This window comes from Crocuta crocuta, unplaced genomic scaffold (genome assembly GCF_008692635.1).
Source record: "Crocuta crocuta isolate KB4526 unplaced genomic scaffold, BGI_CrCroc_1.0 scaffold70, whole genome shotgun sequence".
Classification (NCBI taxonomy): Eukaryota; Metazoa; Chordata; class Mammalia; order Carnivora; family Hyaenidae; genus Crocuta; species Crocuta crocuta.
The window spans coordinates 12,462,321-12,480,072 of record NW_027528417.1 but is presented as its reverse complement, the minus strand read 5'-3'; the positions used below and the strand labels follow the sequence as shown (position 1 = coordinate 12,480,072).

The following is a 17,752-nucleotide window of genomic DNA, read 5'->3' as shown; positions in this document are numbered from 1 at the left end:
ACCTTTAAACATAAAAGTTGAAATGTTTGATATCTACGCAAAAAGCTACTGGAGATTCAGTGCAATGGACTTGCATCACCAAGGAAGTTCTTAGATACAGGAGACTCTCTTTTCAGATATAGATTCAACTGGGTTCTTCCTTTGATACCTGTATGTAGAAAATACTAGCTAGAGATAAAAATAACCTTAGAACAGCAATGAAAAAAACCCATTTGGAATGATAAAAAAGTGGTGCAAAGGGGAAATAGGTTAAAGCCAGAAACAGAACCCACTAAATAAACAGGAGTCTTAGAGAAAGAATTATTTTTCTCAGGAATGTAAGTATGGTCCTTTATTATATTGGATATGACGACTCCAAAAGAAATTATAATTGGATATCAAATTATATTGGATAATCCAACCTCCAAAAGAAATGCTTATATATTCCTCCATATTAAGAATATATCAAAATGTTATAGATATAGCTGAAGGGGTGCTTTAGACAGACCTTTGTAGAATTAAATGCTTATATTAGAGAACTAAGTCTAAAATCAATGGTCTAAGATATCAAATTTAAAAAAGAAAAATAAGACAATAGCAAATTGGACCATGGTTCAATTCTTGTAACTAGGCAAGAATGAAAATTAAAAGTCATGCATATTGCAAAAGAGTTAAACTGTCTTTACTCACAGCTAATATAATCATCTTTGTAGAAAATCATAAGATAGCTATAAAAAATTACTAGAAGTAATAAATCTAGCAAGGCCACAGAATACATAGTCAGTATGCAAAGATCAACTATGTTTTCATATACTTAAAAAATAAAATTAGAAATTCAAATTTTTAAAGTGCCATTTAAACAATTTTAAAAAATACCAAAGGAGCTGTCTAATAAATATATGCAAGATTTGCATACTGAAAATGATGGAACATTTCTGAAAGAAACTATGGATATATGTACCATGTTCATAGATTAAAATAATGTTACTAATATATGACTTCTTTCAAGATGACCTATATATTAGAAACAATTTTGTCCAAAATTTTACCAGGTAGTTTTGTGATAATCGACAGAGTTGCTTCTGAATTTTAAGAGTCTCATGCTCTACCAACTGAGCTAGCTGGGCAGTTAAATTGCCTGTGAATTTTAAATGGAAATTCAGAGGGCCTAAAACAGCCAAAACAATTTTGAAAAAGAACAAAATTGGAGGATGCAGATTACCTGATTTCATGACTTCCTATAAAGTTAGAATAATCCAAAGAGTGTGACAGTGATGTATGAATAGACACATAGATCAATAGAGACGAGCACTGTCAGATAAAAATGTGAATGCAATTGGTCAGCTAATTTTCCAAAAAGATGCCAAGGCTATTGAATAGAGCTCCAGAGTGTTTCTGAAGCAATTAGAGAGTTATTAAAAAGAAGAAGAGGAAGAGGGGAGAATTGACTGAACATAGATATAGGACCACATACAACAGCTAAGACTATACATCCTCTACATGCAAACATACAAAATCCTTCTCAACGTTGGGCTGGGCCAAAATTTCTTAGGACACAAAGGGAAATGAGTTTTAAAGGCAAAGTATTGATAATTCCTCAAAATTAACTGTGTTTGGAAAAGGACACAAAATGGGTCAGAAAAGAGAGAGAAGCTACAGACTGGGAGAAAACATATTTTAAAAACATATCTGATAAAGGACTTGTATCCAGAATATGTAAATAACTTTTTCAACTTAAATTAAGAACACAAGCAACCCAATTAAACAATTAAAATTTAAGGGATGCCGGATGGCTAAAATGGTTAAGTGTCGACCCCTGATTTCAGGTTAGGTCATATTCTCACAGTGAGCTCAAGCCCCGTGTCAGGCTCTGCACACAATGGAGCCTGCTTGGGATTCTCTCTCTACTTCTCTCTCTACCCCTTCCCCACTTGCACTCTCTCTCTCTCTCTCTCTCTCAAAATAAATAAATAAACTTAAAAAAATTAAAATTGAGAAGTATGAAAGATTTTAAACAAACACTTTAAAAAAGAATAGTAAATAAGTATATGAAATAGTATAAAATAAATATGAACATATTTATATTTTCAATTTATACTTTCATTTCTTTATATAAACTATCTATATTTAAAATTTTTATTATATAAAAATATAAATGAAGTACATGAAATAAATATATGAAAAGATACTCAACATCACTAATCATCAGGGAAATGTGACTTTAAACCACAATGAGAACCATATCTACCTGCTAGAATGGCATTAAAACAGACAATAACAAGCGCTGACAAGGATATGACACCTTCATACATTGCTGGTGGCAATGTAAAGTGTCTCGGTCTCTTTGTAAAACAGTTTGGTGGTTTCTTATAAAGTTAATCATACACGTACTGAGCAATCATAGTCTACGTCCCTATCCAGAGAAATGAGAACATGTGTCCTTACCAAGATTTGTATATGAATGTTTGTAAGAGTTTTATTCATGGTAAATACAAAATGGAAATAAATGATGAATTGGTAAATGATGGAATTCCATTAAATATGAAATGCTGATGCATGCAAAAACGTAGATGAGCCTCAAAAGCATTGTGCTAAGTGAAAAGAAGCCAGGCACCTGGGATTATATACTGTATCATTCCATTTCTGTAAAATTCTGACAAAGTGCAAGAGAGAAAGCACATCATTGCTTTGGAAGGGATCAGGGAGAGGATTAACTGTAAAAGGGCAAAAGATCAACTTGATGAATGGGGTGTGTGGGGGTGGGGGTTACACAACTGTGACCGTTTTTCAAAGTCATCAACTTGTATACTTAAAATTAGAGTACTTTGTGGTAAGTTATACTTCAAAGCCAATTAAAACAAAGAATACCTACCCAAAAGAAGAAATTAGACCGTAGGATTCAGGAATGTCAAGTCAATGTTGGGAGCAGTTTAGTGGTAGATTTTAGAAGTCCCAGGGAGAGAGAGAGAGACATTAAGAGAAGCCAGACATATTCCAGTTTTCACTGTGTACCGACTTATATTACCTGCGTATTCTAAAATCCTGGCATAGAGCAGATTCCCATTTTTTGCGGTCCTGCAGAAGACTGAAAATCTGGTGACAGTGGGCTGTTTGGTAGAGGGTAAGGGAAATGGGCCAGTGTAAAGAATTATGAATACACCATAGGCCAGGGAGCCTCAGCTTAGTGCTGGAAAAATATTAAACATCATCACAGATTGGATTTGCCACCAGTGAAGGAAATAGAGTAGCAGAAGCTTGGCCTTGTAAAGAACCGAACATACCAGGCCACTTCAGCTTCTGCCCCTCTCGTTACTGAACAGCAGGCCTGGTAGTTTAGCCAGAAGTCGTAATCAAAGGGATCTTGGCCCTGGTCTGATATTTAGATTTAGAGTCAGATTTAGTCAATATGAAACCTTCATCATTAAAATTGGAAAATGTGGTCTCTAGTACGAGATGTAGTCCCAGCAAAGGGCTGGTATCTAAACTCTCCTAGCTTGGTGTAGAGAACGGAGGAAAAACATGAGTTGTTCCAGACAGAGTGGCATGATTGAATTGTGGGTGATGAGCGTATGGTGGGTTTGACGCATTAGGATGTTTGCATGAGTAGAACATGTGGGAGGGTGAGTGTGTTTGAAGGATAAGGGAAGGGACTGAGAGCGATGGGGTCAGAACACAAAAAGACCTTAATAAACCATGTGACTGATCAGGGCCTCATTCATGAAGTCCCCTGAGCTATGAGAGGAGTGCTAACAGACAGCTGGTACTGGCTTCCAAGGTCGGCCTCCTCTTCACCCAGGATTTTTTCAGCTCTGTCATTTGCTACCTTTCTCTGCAGTTCCATGAGCAAATGTTATTGGGCTGAGAAATAAAGAGGAATGGTTGATGGTGAGTCAACTGCTTTTGAGACCATTTTAGTGTTAGAGAAGATTGTATACCTTTTAAGTTGATTCAGACAATAGCCATGCTGCTGGGAGATAGAAAAATGTAAAAGTACATGAATTGGCACTGCTGAGCCAAGAGAAATAGAAACAAGGAACTGTTGTTCAAAGCCCAGGACTAGGACTCTTCCTATACTGGTTGCTGACCAGCTCTTCTCAGTGACCTCAGGCTAGTCCCCTCCATGCCTCAATTTTCTTATCTATAAAATGGGGATAATCTGTTTCATTTTCTGTTATCTGCAATTCTGAAATCTCAAGAGCTCTGAAAACCCAAAGTTGGTTTGGTTTGGTTTTAATTTCATGGGGTTTGTGGCAGACTCATTCGGTGGTGAAATCTGGCCTCAACTCTGAGGCCTTCTAGTTATTTCTCAGTTGATAGGACTTTTCATCAGTTCTGAAGTAACGCTAAGATTTGATGATGGGGCGCTGACCTAAATGCTGCTGGAGGTGTTTCTAATATATGCTGTGTGAACTCTACTGCCTTTCTAAAATCAGAACGGTTCTGGATTCTAAAATATCTGGCCCCAAGGGTTTCAGATAAGAGATTCTCCACCTGTAATACCTTCCTCATAGGCTTGTGTGAGGATTGCCTTTCTGACAACAGAACTCAGGAAAAGGCAAAGCTATTATTATTTATCATTATTCAGACTCAGAAATTAGATTTCCCTCTCCCATCCCTGAAAACAAGGGAGGATTAACACCTGATGATGCCTATGTTTGTTTTTAGTACTTTCACATTTTGGTCTGTCAAGTTTTATTTATAGTATATCAATTATTGAAATGCCATATATATATGTGTATATACACACACACTAATTTTTTTAACTGTGCTATTCTTCTTTTTTCTTTTTGGAATCTGTACATACTTGGATAGGTATCTTATTTGCCTTCAGGTGACAAACATTTTTCAGTCCTTTTTCCTAAGGTAAATCTTATGAAACTAATGGTTAGATTATATGTCTCCTAACTAAAACACAACAGCTATGCCTCTTCTCTGAGAGTCCTCAATAAAAGTGAGTTCTTAACATGTCCTAAGGCAGCGCCTTTGTTTTGTAAAGTCATTGGTTCAAAAACACTAGCACAAAAACATTCTTCTAGATTCCATTCAGTGTCTCCCGAGTAGAATTTTATTTTTGTGGTCAATTTGTGGCATGCTCCCCACTTCGTCAAGCTGTATAAAACCCTTTTGCCATGTTTAATCCTTGACCTGTGGGCATGGAGAGCTGATTATGCAACACATTTCTAGCATTAGGAAATTCTTAACTGAAAATTTCATATACTAAAATGCTTAGGATGAAATGAAGGATTACTTAAATAAAATATATTTCAAAAGGAAAAAGGTAAAGTGATTATTTTAAATGTACTTTTTAGCAGGCATTTGCCTTTAGTTGGAGTTGGGTTGAAACATATCAGTAATAAGTCGTTTTGCTGTTCTGGTGTCTTTCCCCTGGAAGAATATTGCTACCAACTTATGATTGTAATGTGTGTGTGTGTTTACCTTTGTTTGGGTAAGTGTTACTAGGTGCCCCATTCTTGGCTGGCAATTCTGGTGCTGGGTGGTTTCACTTCAGCAGCAGAATGAGAAGGAATGCCTTGATGGGGAATTGACGCAGAAGATTGGGATGCTAAGGTTTAATAGAATGTAAGGATTAGAATGGAGACTTCTACGTTGGTTCAGAGATGGAGGGGAAGAAGCACAGGATAGGGCCTTTTTTTCCTTCTATTTGGTTCTTTTTTTTTTAATTTTTTAACATTTTATCTATTTCTGAGAGAGAGAGAGAGAGAGAGAGAGAGCGTGAGCGGGGAGGGTCAGAGAGAGAGGGAGTTACAGAATCTGAAATAGGCTCCAGGCTCTGAGCTGGCTGTCAGCACACAGCCCGAGGGGGGGCTCAAACCCACGAACCATGAGATCATGACCTGAGCCGAAGTTGGACGCCTAACCGAATGAGCCACCCAGGCGCCCCCTCTTCTATTTGGTTCTAAGTCTCATGCTTTCTTCCCTCTTTTGGCCATTCTCCAACCAGTCAACCAGCCAACCGCTGAAGCTCCTGTCCCTGCAGAAGGAAGTATGGGGAGGAAACGTCTCAGCCACTTACGAGGGAAGAGTTCTGTATCTTTATGGCTCTTGCCATCATGATTTGCGGCATTACAACAGGCCTGTCCTTTTTCATGAGAGTCTAGGACCAAATGTCCCCTGTCAGCTTTCTCATGGTTTCAGGCTATGGCAGGACAACACAAGTACAGTAGTTTGGTAGAACTTTTGCTTTGCAATTTTCTAGTTGGCTAACCTTGGGTTAAATCTCTTTACTCTCTGCCAGATATTCCATTCCATCTTAATTTTTTCCCATAAATCCTATTTCCTCTGAGTCTTTCTAGAGTCTTGTAAGGGCAGGATAAATTATAATCTGTGAAATGTTACTCAGTGCATGGCAACACTGGGTTTTTTTCCATTTAGTTTCTGGAACTCTATAAAGGTGTTTGTGGTATTCATTATTTAAACCCCTCTGAGACTCAATTTCTTTATCCAAAAGAAAAGGTAACATCATGGCATAAATGTGTTTTGACAAATGTGAACTCTTGTCGACACAGGACGGTATTTAAAGTAGGAAAAATGATTAGTTTGATTAATGAATACAACTTCTTTTTTTTTTTTTTTTTTACAAATAGTTTATTGTCAAGTTGGTTTCCATATAACACCCAGTGCTCATCCCCACAAGTGCCCTCCTCCATGCCCATCTCCCCCCTCCCCCTCACATCCATCAGTCCTCAGTTTGTTCTCAGCATTCAAGAGTCTCTCATGGTTTGCCTCTCTCCCTCTCCCCCACCATTTCCGCCCTTCATCTCCCCCACGGTCCTGCGTTAAGTTCCTCCTAATCCTCCTATACGTGCAAACATACGGTATCTGTCCTTCTCTGCCTGACTTATTTCGCTCAGCATAACACCCTCAAGGTCCATCCATGTTGCTACACATGGCCAGATTTCATTCCTTCTCATTGCCATGTAGTATTCCATGGTATCGATAAACCACGATTGCTCGCTGTCATGTATGTAGTAGGTAATCGTAAACATGCATCTACACAAAGCGGACATGCTGTCCTGATTCTGATTTGAAAAGTAATGGTATCTTCTGTTGGCTCTTTCCCTCCCGCCACCACCGGCCCATCTCTAAGCAGTATTCCACCGAACTGAAGAAACTCTACTGCCAAATTGCCAAGACATGTCCCATCCAGATCAAGGTGATGACCCCACCTCCGCAGGGCGCTGTCATCCGTGCCATGCCTGTCTACAAGAAGGCTGAACATGTCACCGAGGTGGTGAAACGGTGCCCCAACCACGAACTGAGCCGTGAATTCAATGAGGGTAAGAATTAGGAGCAGTGGCTGGTCAGCTAAGCTCTTTGAAAATAGAGGTCCTGTGAAGATTTTTCTCTGGCGACCATCAGCCTGGTTACAGTCTGTGCAATCTGATGGCAGCTCAGTCTACCTTTTGTCTAATGGAGTGTTTGAGAATAATGATAAATAAATTTGTGGCTTTCATAATAATTGGACTGTTTCCTATTGGTAATTACGAGGTGACCTGGACTTGTCTCTCCAGTCCCTACTGCTTCCTTCCTTTTTCTTTTTTTTTTTTTTCTTTAAATGAGAGGGTGTAGAAGGGACAACCTGACATAGGGTTTCTTTGGCCCAGGCAATAGTAACCCTCGGCTTTAGTGCCTTTGCTAGAGTGATGATCAAGTCTATACCAATTGAGAGCAGGAAGGGTAAGTTGGGGGAGCATAAAAGGTGAGAAAAAAAAAAAAAAAACCAGAAGAGGAAAGTGGGTAAGAAGAAAAGAGAATGAAGATGAATAATAGATAAGAGGAGTAAATAGAAGATAGGATGTAAGCTGGGAGGGAGAATAGCAAAGTAAAGGACTATGAGTCACAGAGCAGGTATCTTGGGGTCTCCTTTAAGTTTTGTGTCCATAGATATGTCAGGCACCATATTCTGAACCTCAGATCCAATAAGGGCTTTATAAAGGAAGTCACTATTTCCATGGGTTCTTTTACATTGGATATTCTATGGTTCTATGAAAGGCTAAGTAAGGAGCAGAGGAAAGTGGAAAGGAAGGCAAGAGAACACGTAAGTATTCATCAAAGAGTGATCTGGGGGCAGAGGCTTGCAAGTTAGGACACTTTATATAGAAAATATTTTAAAAATAGGAATATTGATAGGTATCTAGTGTGAATATAGGGATAGATAGTAGAGAAAAGTTAGTGGAGGAAGAAAGAGAGTAGGTAGAAATTTCAAAAGAGAAAATTAAAACCCTCCCACCTTAACTACTTTTTACAAATGAATTTCCAGTCCTTGTCTACATGGCCTCATTTTCAATGCCTTTCTTTAAAAAAAAAGAAGTATTTATTTTGAGAGAGGGAGAGAGTACATGCACATGTATGCCAGTGGGGGAGAAGCAGAGAGAGAGAGAGAGAGAGAATGAATGAATATTCCAAGCAGGGTTAGATCTCACACGCCATAAGATCATGACCGAAGCCATAATCGAGAGTCAGAGGCTTAACAGACTCAGCCACCCAGGCTCCCCTCAATACCTTTTTATCTTATCTTTCACTTAACAATATGCCTTAAAGATTATTCCTTATAGCTGGACTCCATTATAGGTTTCTATAACTGCCCTTGATCCATCAAGATGATACAACTATGTTTCATTTTGCTTTCTCATTGTTTGACATGATAACTGTTTTTGCCAAATAGATGATTCCTCAGAGAGCATTTTCATACTTAATGTCTGACATTTATTGAGTATGAATTTTTATAGAATGGTAACAGGTACCCAAAGGTTACGAACACCCTTATGGCTCACAATTCTCATATCAGTTTCTTTCCTTGCAGCTCTGTCAGGTATCTTAATTTTGTGAAATCTGGCTTATTCTCTTTTTTTTTTTTTTAAATTTTAAGAGGAAGGGAGGGGGAGGGGGGAGAGGGAGCATTAATGGGGGAGGGGAAGAGAGAATGGGAGAGAGAGAATCCCAAGAAGGCTTCACACTGTCTGCAAAGAGTCTGATGCCGGGCTTGATCCGACAAACTGTACGATCATGACTTGAGCCAAAATCAAAAGTTGGCTGCTTAACTGACTGAGCCACCCAAGGGCCCCTGGCCTATACTCCTTTAAAAGCATGCTTCCCTCTTCTAATTCTCCTACCTGCAGCTCTTTTCAGCACCACAAAGCCAATGAGTTTCTCATCTTTATGTCCAAAGCAAGTGTAAAACCAGGCATGTCTGGTTGGTTCAATCAGTAGGGTATGCAACTGTTAGTCTCAGGATCATGAGTTCAAGCCCTGCGTTGAGTATAGATCTTTAAAAAAGAAAGAAAGAAAAGAAGAGGGGGAGAAAAGGCAGGTGTAAAGATTGAGAATTTGTACCAGAGGAAAGAATAGACAATGAAATGTACATCCTTATTTAATATTTTTGCTAGTCAGTTTGAGGAAAGCATCTTTTCTCAAGCTGAGTTGTCTTTTTTTCAATTATTCCTTTTTCTTCCATTTCCCATAGAAGTTAACAGAATCCTCTCTATGGATCAGGGCAGAGACATAGTCATGGAGTACCATGAAAGTTTGAATCATTTACCTTAAGCACTAGGAACAAAGGACTATGTCTTTAAATATAGATGAGCATTCCAGCCATTTCTATTGCTCGAAAGGTACACCTTCACTTATTAGATATCTGGCAATGAAATCTGTTCCCTTTTTCAAGGATGTGTATTTTCTCTATTAAACAAACTATTTTAGTTTTAGCTGTCCATGCAGCTTCATTTTTTTTAAGTTTGAAGCCAAATAACTAACTATTTTGTCTTTCTCTGTTCTGCAGGACAGATTGCTCCTCCTAGTCATTTGATTCGAGTAGAAGGGAACAGCCATGCCCAGTATGTTGAAGACCCCATCACAGGAAGACAGAGTGTGTTGGTACCTTATGAACCACCCCAGGTAAAAAGATAAGTCCTGGGCTAACTTAGGAGAGCATTAGGGTGTTTTGAACGTCTACTTCGGCTGTAGTCTTTCTCATCAAATACAAAAGTTTTTGTGTTTCTCCTCTTCCACTTTATTGTAGAGTGCCTATCTCCTTCAGAACTCCTAAATTTGTACTAAGGTAACTTGGTAACATTGCTATGTGCCCATGTTGCCATCTTAAAGTCTGATAATAATTGAACTTGCAATGGGGTAAATACATGACCTTGTCTCATCTAGGGAATCTAACTGGCAATTGAACTGGTGGTGAATGTGCACTGAATGCCAAGTACACTCATGCTAGCCTGCAAATGGGAGACTCTAAGAAGGACCTCTTAGCTTAAGTTTGAATGAACAGATGGCAGATTAGAAAAGCAGACCGGTTCTGTGGGAAGAACACTGGAGCAGTGAAACCAGAGTCATTGGTTTGCTGGCTTGCTGTGTGGACCTTTAGCCTGGGACTTTCTCTCTCTAAACTTCAGTTGACTCACCCATAAATGACCACTTTGACTAGATGATTTTCAATCCTGAGGACCTTTTCAGCTCCAGAGTGTTATTGATGGAAGTATACAGTTAAATCTGTGTGGCACTGTTTTATCCACATAGGGGAAATACCCCTGGGGTGTTGCTGCTATTTTTGATAGTTTTTTCATATCTCCCCCTGTTTGAATTGGGTGATAGGGATTATCTTACAAATGAATAGGATCAAAAAGTATTATTTTTAAAAGCCTATTTCACCTAGTGTAGTGTCCATTGTTGCAAACATTAGCTTTAAGCTTCACAAAGGGCAAGGCAAAAAGGAATCTAGATTGGGTTTTAGAGCTTTTCTCCCTAGAGGAAAGAATATCACCTCATCAGGAGTGAGTTGGTTAAATAGAAGAACTGAGAAGGAAGAACATCGTTAACCCGGATTCTTTTTCTTCCTATGTCCAGGTTGGCACTGAATTCACGACAGTCCTGTACAATTTCATGTGTAACAGCAGTTGTGTTGGAGGGATGAACCGCCGTCCAATTTTAATCATTGTTACTCTGGAAACCAGAGAGTAAGTGGCATCTGCAGAATTGTCGTTCTAGAAAACACCGTGGGCAGAGGGCAAAGTGAAATTGTGTTTGTTCTGTCATTAACTTCCCATGTACAGCAAAGAGCTAGCCTTGATTTTGTGCTTTGTGCTTTAAATCCTAGCTGCAAACACTGACATAAAAGATCTAAGAAGGTGGAGACAGAACAGGGTGCGTTAAGGTAGAGGGGAGAAAAGAACCAGGAAGGCATCCAAGTCACTTTATACCTGAATTCTTGACATTTGACTACACTAGTTTCTGATTAGACAGTGTTTGTTTCCAAGTGGCTCCCAAGGCAGCTAACAGTTTCTTTGAGTAAGTCTGGGCTGCCTAAGGGGGTTTTATCCAGAGACATCCACAAGCTTAACTCAACTGTCCTTCAAAATCTGTAGCTAAATACAGCTGTTCAGTTAATGGCTTGGGGGTTCTTTGCAGGACAAATGGAATGATATTTGCTAATATTGTTTGGGGCATGCAAGCACTTTTGTGTTCTGCCAAGTGCTTCTGGGTCCACCCTCAGAGCAGCCACGAGTGAGCTGGTGGTCATGGTGGATGGGTGATGGCTGGCATCAGAAATGGAAATGAGAGAATTTAAGGGACTTTTAAGATTCTTTTCAATTTCACCCTTTCTCTCCCTCTTCTCTGATTCCTAGTGGGCAAGTCCTGGGCCGACGCTGCTTTGAGGCCCGGATCTGTGCTTGCCCAGGGAGAGACAGGAAGGCGGATGAAGACAGCATCAGGAAGCAGCAAGTCTCGGACAGCGCAAAGAACGGTGACGGTACGAAGCGCCGTAAGTAGCTGTAGTAGCCAAATGGGGCAGGGCTAAAATTTCTCCAGATATGGGAGCTAGGAGCGATATTTGGGAAGCTGCAGAGGAAGACCACAAGGCTTCAGGGACAAGTATGACTTGAGGCCCCACAGCCGGTTCAAACTGCTGTCCCATTAATGGGGGTGCTGAAATGGACTCCAGCTGTGCACCACAGCTTTGCAAAAGGAAATTGTCATTGTGAGGATTTCTTAGTCCAGGGATCCTAAAACTGTGACTCTCAGACCAGTAGCATCAGCATGATCTTGAAACTGGGTAGACTGTAAATTCTTAGTTCCCAGACTTAATGAATCAGAAACCCTGCATGTGAGCTACTGATACCAGTTGACCTTTCTGTAATTGAGCATCAGGGCTGAAAATAGCATCTACCTACCTTATGAATTACTGGGAATAGTGAGATTTAAGACTGTCTTTCACAAAGCACAGTCTGGGGAATATGAAGATCTGGGTTTCATTGAATTTTGACATGTATGACCCTCTTGGGGCCTTAGTTACCTCATTTATAGTGAGGCTAATGATTTCGGTCTGTTGTTTTCAAACTTCTTTTGTTAATCATTAAAAGCTTTTTGTAAATGAAATATTTCAAAAAGCCTATAATGCATATAGATTAAAGCAGAGTGACTCTAAAGAAGGGGGCAGGAGTAGAGGGTGGTCTGTGGCTCCATGCTCGGTTCATAACCACTCCTTGTCCATGCAATACAGCCCCAGAGGGGCCCAGACCTCTGGGTAGCAAAGTGTGCAAACCACTGATCCACACGCCCATCTGACTGTGATGTTGATTCTAGGGAGGTGCCCCACGTAAGCCTGTTATCACTACAGCAAGTATTTTAAAATACACCGCACTATGACTTATATCATGAAAAAATGTTTTAACCTTATTATGGATTAGTATTCAGAAGAAATATAAATTGCACTGTGTTATAACAGCTACTCATCGTCAACTTCTAACTGTTCAGTATGATTTGCCTTCCTGTTATGTTCCTTATTTCCCTGATTATTGCTCAAAATAGTGTGTGTGTGTATATGCATATACTTGTATATGGTACTATTTGTCCTTTTGTTAAGCTCCTTCTCTCCCTGAGTATTCCTTATAAAAGTATATGTGTGTGTGTGTGTGTGTGTGTGTGTATAAAGTAAAAATATGTATGTGATACACACATATATGACATGTAGATAGTCATATCCGCAGCCTAATTTTCTCTTGAGTCTGTCTTGTGGTATAGCTTCTATATGCTTCCCCGAGCACCTCAGTTACCTACAACTTAATAAGTTTTAGTAATAGATGATCTGCACTTTGGTAAAAGGATCATCTCTATATCCTGGATCCCAGGTGTAGTTTCTAATTTTGGAAACCTTAGGGATTTACGAGCTGCATTCACTCACTTTACCAAAGGGAAAACAGTCCTGGAAACGAGACCACATGTCTGAAGTTCCGTGATGTATGCGCTACCATGAGAGGGCTGAACATACCAACCGAACGCATGGCCAGGACTGCTTCTACCACACACATTTCCCTCCTTGGAAGACAAATGATCTGAAACATAAAGCACCAAACCAATTTATCTTCCTTTCCTTAACAGCTGTTCACAGACGCATGCCAGCAAGACACAGGGATTCCTGCAGCATGACTCAAGCCACCTATGTCTTCCTTCTTCTTATTCCCCTCCCCCACCTCATTATTGTAAGGTGCACCCTTAATGTAAATGCGATGATCACCAAGTAGATGGAGGCGTAAGAGTGGCAACTCAAAGCTCACAGGTCTTGCGGAGACTACTGTCTGTTTAATAAATGTATTAGTGCTTCGGAAATGTTCCCAGGATGAAACTTGCATTTTCCCTCCACTAGCTTTTCGTCAGAACACACACGGCATCCAGATGACATCCATCAAAAAACGGAGATCCCCGGATGATGAGCTGTTATATTTACCAGTGAGTCTCCTTTTGAGTATTCATGATTGCTTCTATTTACCTTCTCTGAATGAGCTTTTCCTCTGTGACAATGAGAAAGGGGTGGTGGTGACTGGGGAGATAAAACAGGGAGAAGCTATTGTTTGAAAAATCAGGAAATGATCCCTTTCTTCCCCAGTGTTGAAATATGTCAATAGCACAGGCTCCTCTACCTGATACTCATCCGGACAAAGCTACTGTTCTAATATAATTTTTCTTACCCAAATACTTAAAATTAATTTACAGTTTATTATTTAAGAATCTCAGATTACCAGGGTGTCTGGGTGGCTCAGTGGGTTGGGCATCTGACTTTGGCTCAGGTCATGATCTCACAGTCTGTGAGTTTGAGCCCCACGTCGGGCTCTGTGGTGATAGCTCAGGACCTGGACCCTGTTTCAGATTCTGTGTCTCCCTCTCTCTCGCTCTCTGCCCCTCCCCCACTCATACTCTGTGTGTGTCTCTCTCAAAAATAAATAAACATCAAAGTTTTAAAAAAAAAAAAACAAAGAATCATAAGATTACCCTAGACAGCATGGTCATACCGTATGATCGCCAAGACTGAAATTTTGCCAGATAGAGTTCACAGATTTGACAGTACAACAATTCCAGACTTGACTGCGATTTCTTTTAGGAAGTACTATAAAGAAGGCCAATCAAGAGAGAATCCTCAGTTACATGTGAATGACCACAAGACTCAGCCCAGTTGCTGTGGAATAGCACTGTTCATTCCTACAAGGAACATGAGTCTTCTCAAGGTCACTGAGGCTCCCTGTCTTAGACTATGGTTGTGGTTTGTTGGATTCTTATCACCTTAGGTTTTGGCCATCTAGAGTGGCAGCCAAGTCATGGTAACCAGTATAGCCCTTGACGCCATCTTAACTGGCCTGAGAACCAGGCAAGGAGGACCACGAGATCTGACTGGGAGCTGCCGCCCTGGTATGGAAGCTAAAGCAAACCAACAGGTTTGGGTGTGCCACACCTGCTTCCCTACCTTCTTTGGGCCCTGACCTTCAGGGCAATAGACTGCTTGCTGTAAAACAATCAGACAGTGAGTTAGCCAAGATTCTCGGTGTCTTGTTTCTCAGGCTACATATGGAAACTGACTTGTGAACCTTAAGTTTAACATTATCCTGACATACCACATATCCCAAAAGACCTAATGTGTTTTCAGTTGCTGAGATGGGAACCACTTGAGAAGCTGTTTTTAATGAAATTTCAGTTTGTACTGAACTGTACACATTCAATTACATCTTGAATGTGTAGTGAAGAATTAACTAGAGTGGATTGTGTGAATTAAAGAAAAAAGGAAACCTTTAATTTCACATGAATTTAGAAGTCAGTAGAATACACTTACCTTCAAAGAGCTTGCCTTCTAGCAAGAATACAGTTGTAATATAATGAAATAATTGCCTCAGTAGAGTTTGGCATGATGCTGAAGGAACACAAAGAAAGGACAGAGCTCTCATCAAAAGACTGAGGTGGGGGGGAGCTTCACAGAGGTGATCACAGAGCTGGGGCAAGTAGGAGTTAAGGTAGAGGAAACCTTCCCATTTCTGACTTCTGACAAACCCTGCCTCTCTCACTCAGGGAGGGGCCTGGGGTGAGGTAAGTGAAATGCCTAGGGTGCAGAATTTAAATAAGCGCTTGCTCTCAGGGCCCTGCAAGTGCTCACGTGCTCTGCTTGCCTTGCTCCATCTTGGTCCTGCTTATACTTTTAAACACTTTTCAGAGACTCCCTTAAAGAGAAGCCTATTTTGCCTCAGCTGAATGTCCTTCCAGAGATATTTAATTACAGCTAATTCCCATTATTTTGGGTAGTTGTGTCTTCTAAAATCACTGCAAATGCCGTCCTGACAAATACGAGTCATCGCTCCTGGGGAAGTACAGGATTAAGTTCCCATGAGCCTCTGGTCACAACATTTTCAGCAGCCAATCAGTACATAACCTGGTTTGGTATGTGTTTCTGCTTAAAGACACCTTATTTAATATATACCTCTTGATTCATTAACACTGAACTCATGACCAACAGCACTTAACTCATGGCTGGAGGAAGCTGATCTAACAGGTTTTCTCCCTAAGGCCCACCACAGCCTTCTGGCACCTGGAATATTAGACAGCACTTCAGCACTACCCTTGGGGACCACTTTAGAGAACGGGTTCCCCAACAACACCTACAGAAATGTGGCGCTAAAGAGACCATGGAAAGGATACTTGTTTGCAGCATGAATGCTGAAACAAGATGGCGGAGCATGCCCTTGTCCACCTGAGCTGGGGACACGCCTGAGCAACCGAAGTGTGTCACTCTGCACATGTCCATGAACGACCACAGGGCACTGCCAGTAGTGATGTTCCCGTCACATGTGAATGTTAGCGAGCAGGCAAAGTCGTCAGTGCAGAATCCACAGATAAGGATTGACCGTGCTGTTAATTGTTCTAGACTTCTTCACGGGCCCTTCTCTTTCCTGTGTCCTTCATGTAGGTGAGGGGCCGTGAGACCTATGAAATGCTGTTGAAGATCAAAGAGTCCCTGGAACTCATGCAGTACCTTCCTCAGCACACAATCGAGACGTACAGGCAGCAGCAGCAGCAGCAGCACCAACATTTACTTCAGAAACAGTGAGTGTGTTGTCATGTCATTTTAAGAGGTGTGAGTAGAAGTGGCTCTTTGTTTGGGTCAGAAATAGGGCAATGGGTATAGAAGAGGCCGTGAGACAGCAGAACATAACAGGTTTGCATGAGCTGGTACAGGGCCCCCTTTTTAGTTTCAACAACCTTCAGAGTTTCTTGCCCTACCTTTAGAAGTTCCACCCAGCTTCTGAAGTAAAGCTAAACCATTTCAAGTGAGTTACAGAGACTTATACAGAGAGCGTTTGTTCTCTCTACCCCTCAACCATATACCTCTATCAATAGGAGAATTTTGAGTATACGCTCTATTCTAGTAACAACGTGTATATTTTAAAATATGTAATCTTCCCTTATCTCGGGGGATTGTCCTTTATCTTCCCTGGGATGCAAACAATCCGCTTTTGGGAAAACCATTGTAGACTGGGGTTAGCACGTAGGTTTTACTCTGAGTGACTTCTTTGAACACTTTGAGGATTCTGAGACTTAGCGCATGCTCATTGGGAAACTGTCTGGATGCAGAAGGGCAAAGTAGCATCTTATGTTTCAGCATTTCTGTTCTAGGTTGTCTTCCAGCAATACAGTGTTACATAAAATGGGCCAGCTTTTGCAACCATATTAGAATACACATGCAGCCTACTTTTATGTTATTTTTTACCTTGACTCTTGGATCTTTTAATGACACTGTTGTTTGATGACTAATCAGAATAGAATAGCTCTTATGGGAGAAAGGCAAGTGGTCAGATCAAGACCCTGTTGATACTTCTTACCCTTCTGTGGTTAAGAATAATCACTTGTTAGCTTCAGTTTTCTATTCTGAAAATATTGCCAGAGTCTCTGTAGGTAATGTAGAATGTCTCCATTTGGGGCCTATTTAAGTAATGCAGACATTTGACTTTACTCTTCAGACAAAAAGAAATGAAGCCAAAACCATCTTGCCTCAGGCAAGTTTTGTCTTTTACAGTAAATGAACAATAAATAATAGTTACTTTCTGATATATTATTAGCTGCTATAGAGAGCTATGGGAAATGTAAGAAAGAGAGCTCTCATTCTTCTTTTTTTTAAATCAACATAAATGCAGCTGTGGAGTCGGGCTGCATCTGGGATGGTCAGAAGCCATTCTCTGAGCGGCCCTGCCTATGGCGTGTGATGTGGGCAGCAGAGAAGCAGAAAAGAAATGTGCTCTCTCTTAAAAGACTTCAGGCTTGTTGAGCATTTAAGACCTTTTTTGCCTAGAAGGGATCTCACCATTTACTTTGAGCATGAAAGTTTTGCCAATCATAAAGTTTTATAGTAAGGCTGAGTGGGAAGTCTAATCAGGAGTTTTCTTGGGGACACAGAATAGTCCAAAGGAGAATGAGAAATCAGGGCTGCTGACAGAAC

The 17,752-nt window shown here is 40.4% G+C and overlaps 1 protein-coding gene across 6 annotated transcripts in view; it reads left to right on the top strand.

Annotated features, from left to right (window-relative positions):
• TP63 (tumor protein p63) overlaps window positions 1-17,752 on the top strand; it is a 103,349-nt gene that overhangs the window by 62,974 nt on the left and 22,623 nt on the right. For 4 of the 6 annotated variants that reach the window (XM_077754383.1, XM_077754385.1, XM_077754386.1 and 1 more), the window contains 6 exons: window positions 7,091-7,277; window positions 9,779-9,894; window positions 10,849-10,958; window positions 11,628-11,764; window positions 13,646-13,728; window positions 16,226-16,362. In XM_077754383.1, coding sequence (XP_077610509.1) covers window positions 7,091-7,277; window positions 9,779-9,894; window positions 10,849-10,958; window positions 11,628-11,764; window positions 13,646-13,728; window positions 16,226-16,362 — 770 coding nt within the window. The remainder of the gene's footprint in view (window positions 1-7,090; window positions 7,278-9,778; window positions 9,895-10,848; window positions 10,959-11,627; window positions 11,765-13,645; window positions 13,729-16,225; window positions 16,363-17,752) is intronic. The other 2 variants (XM_077754384.1, XM_077754387.1) reach the window with 1 other exon arrangement.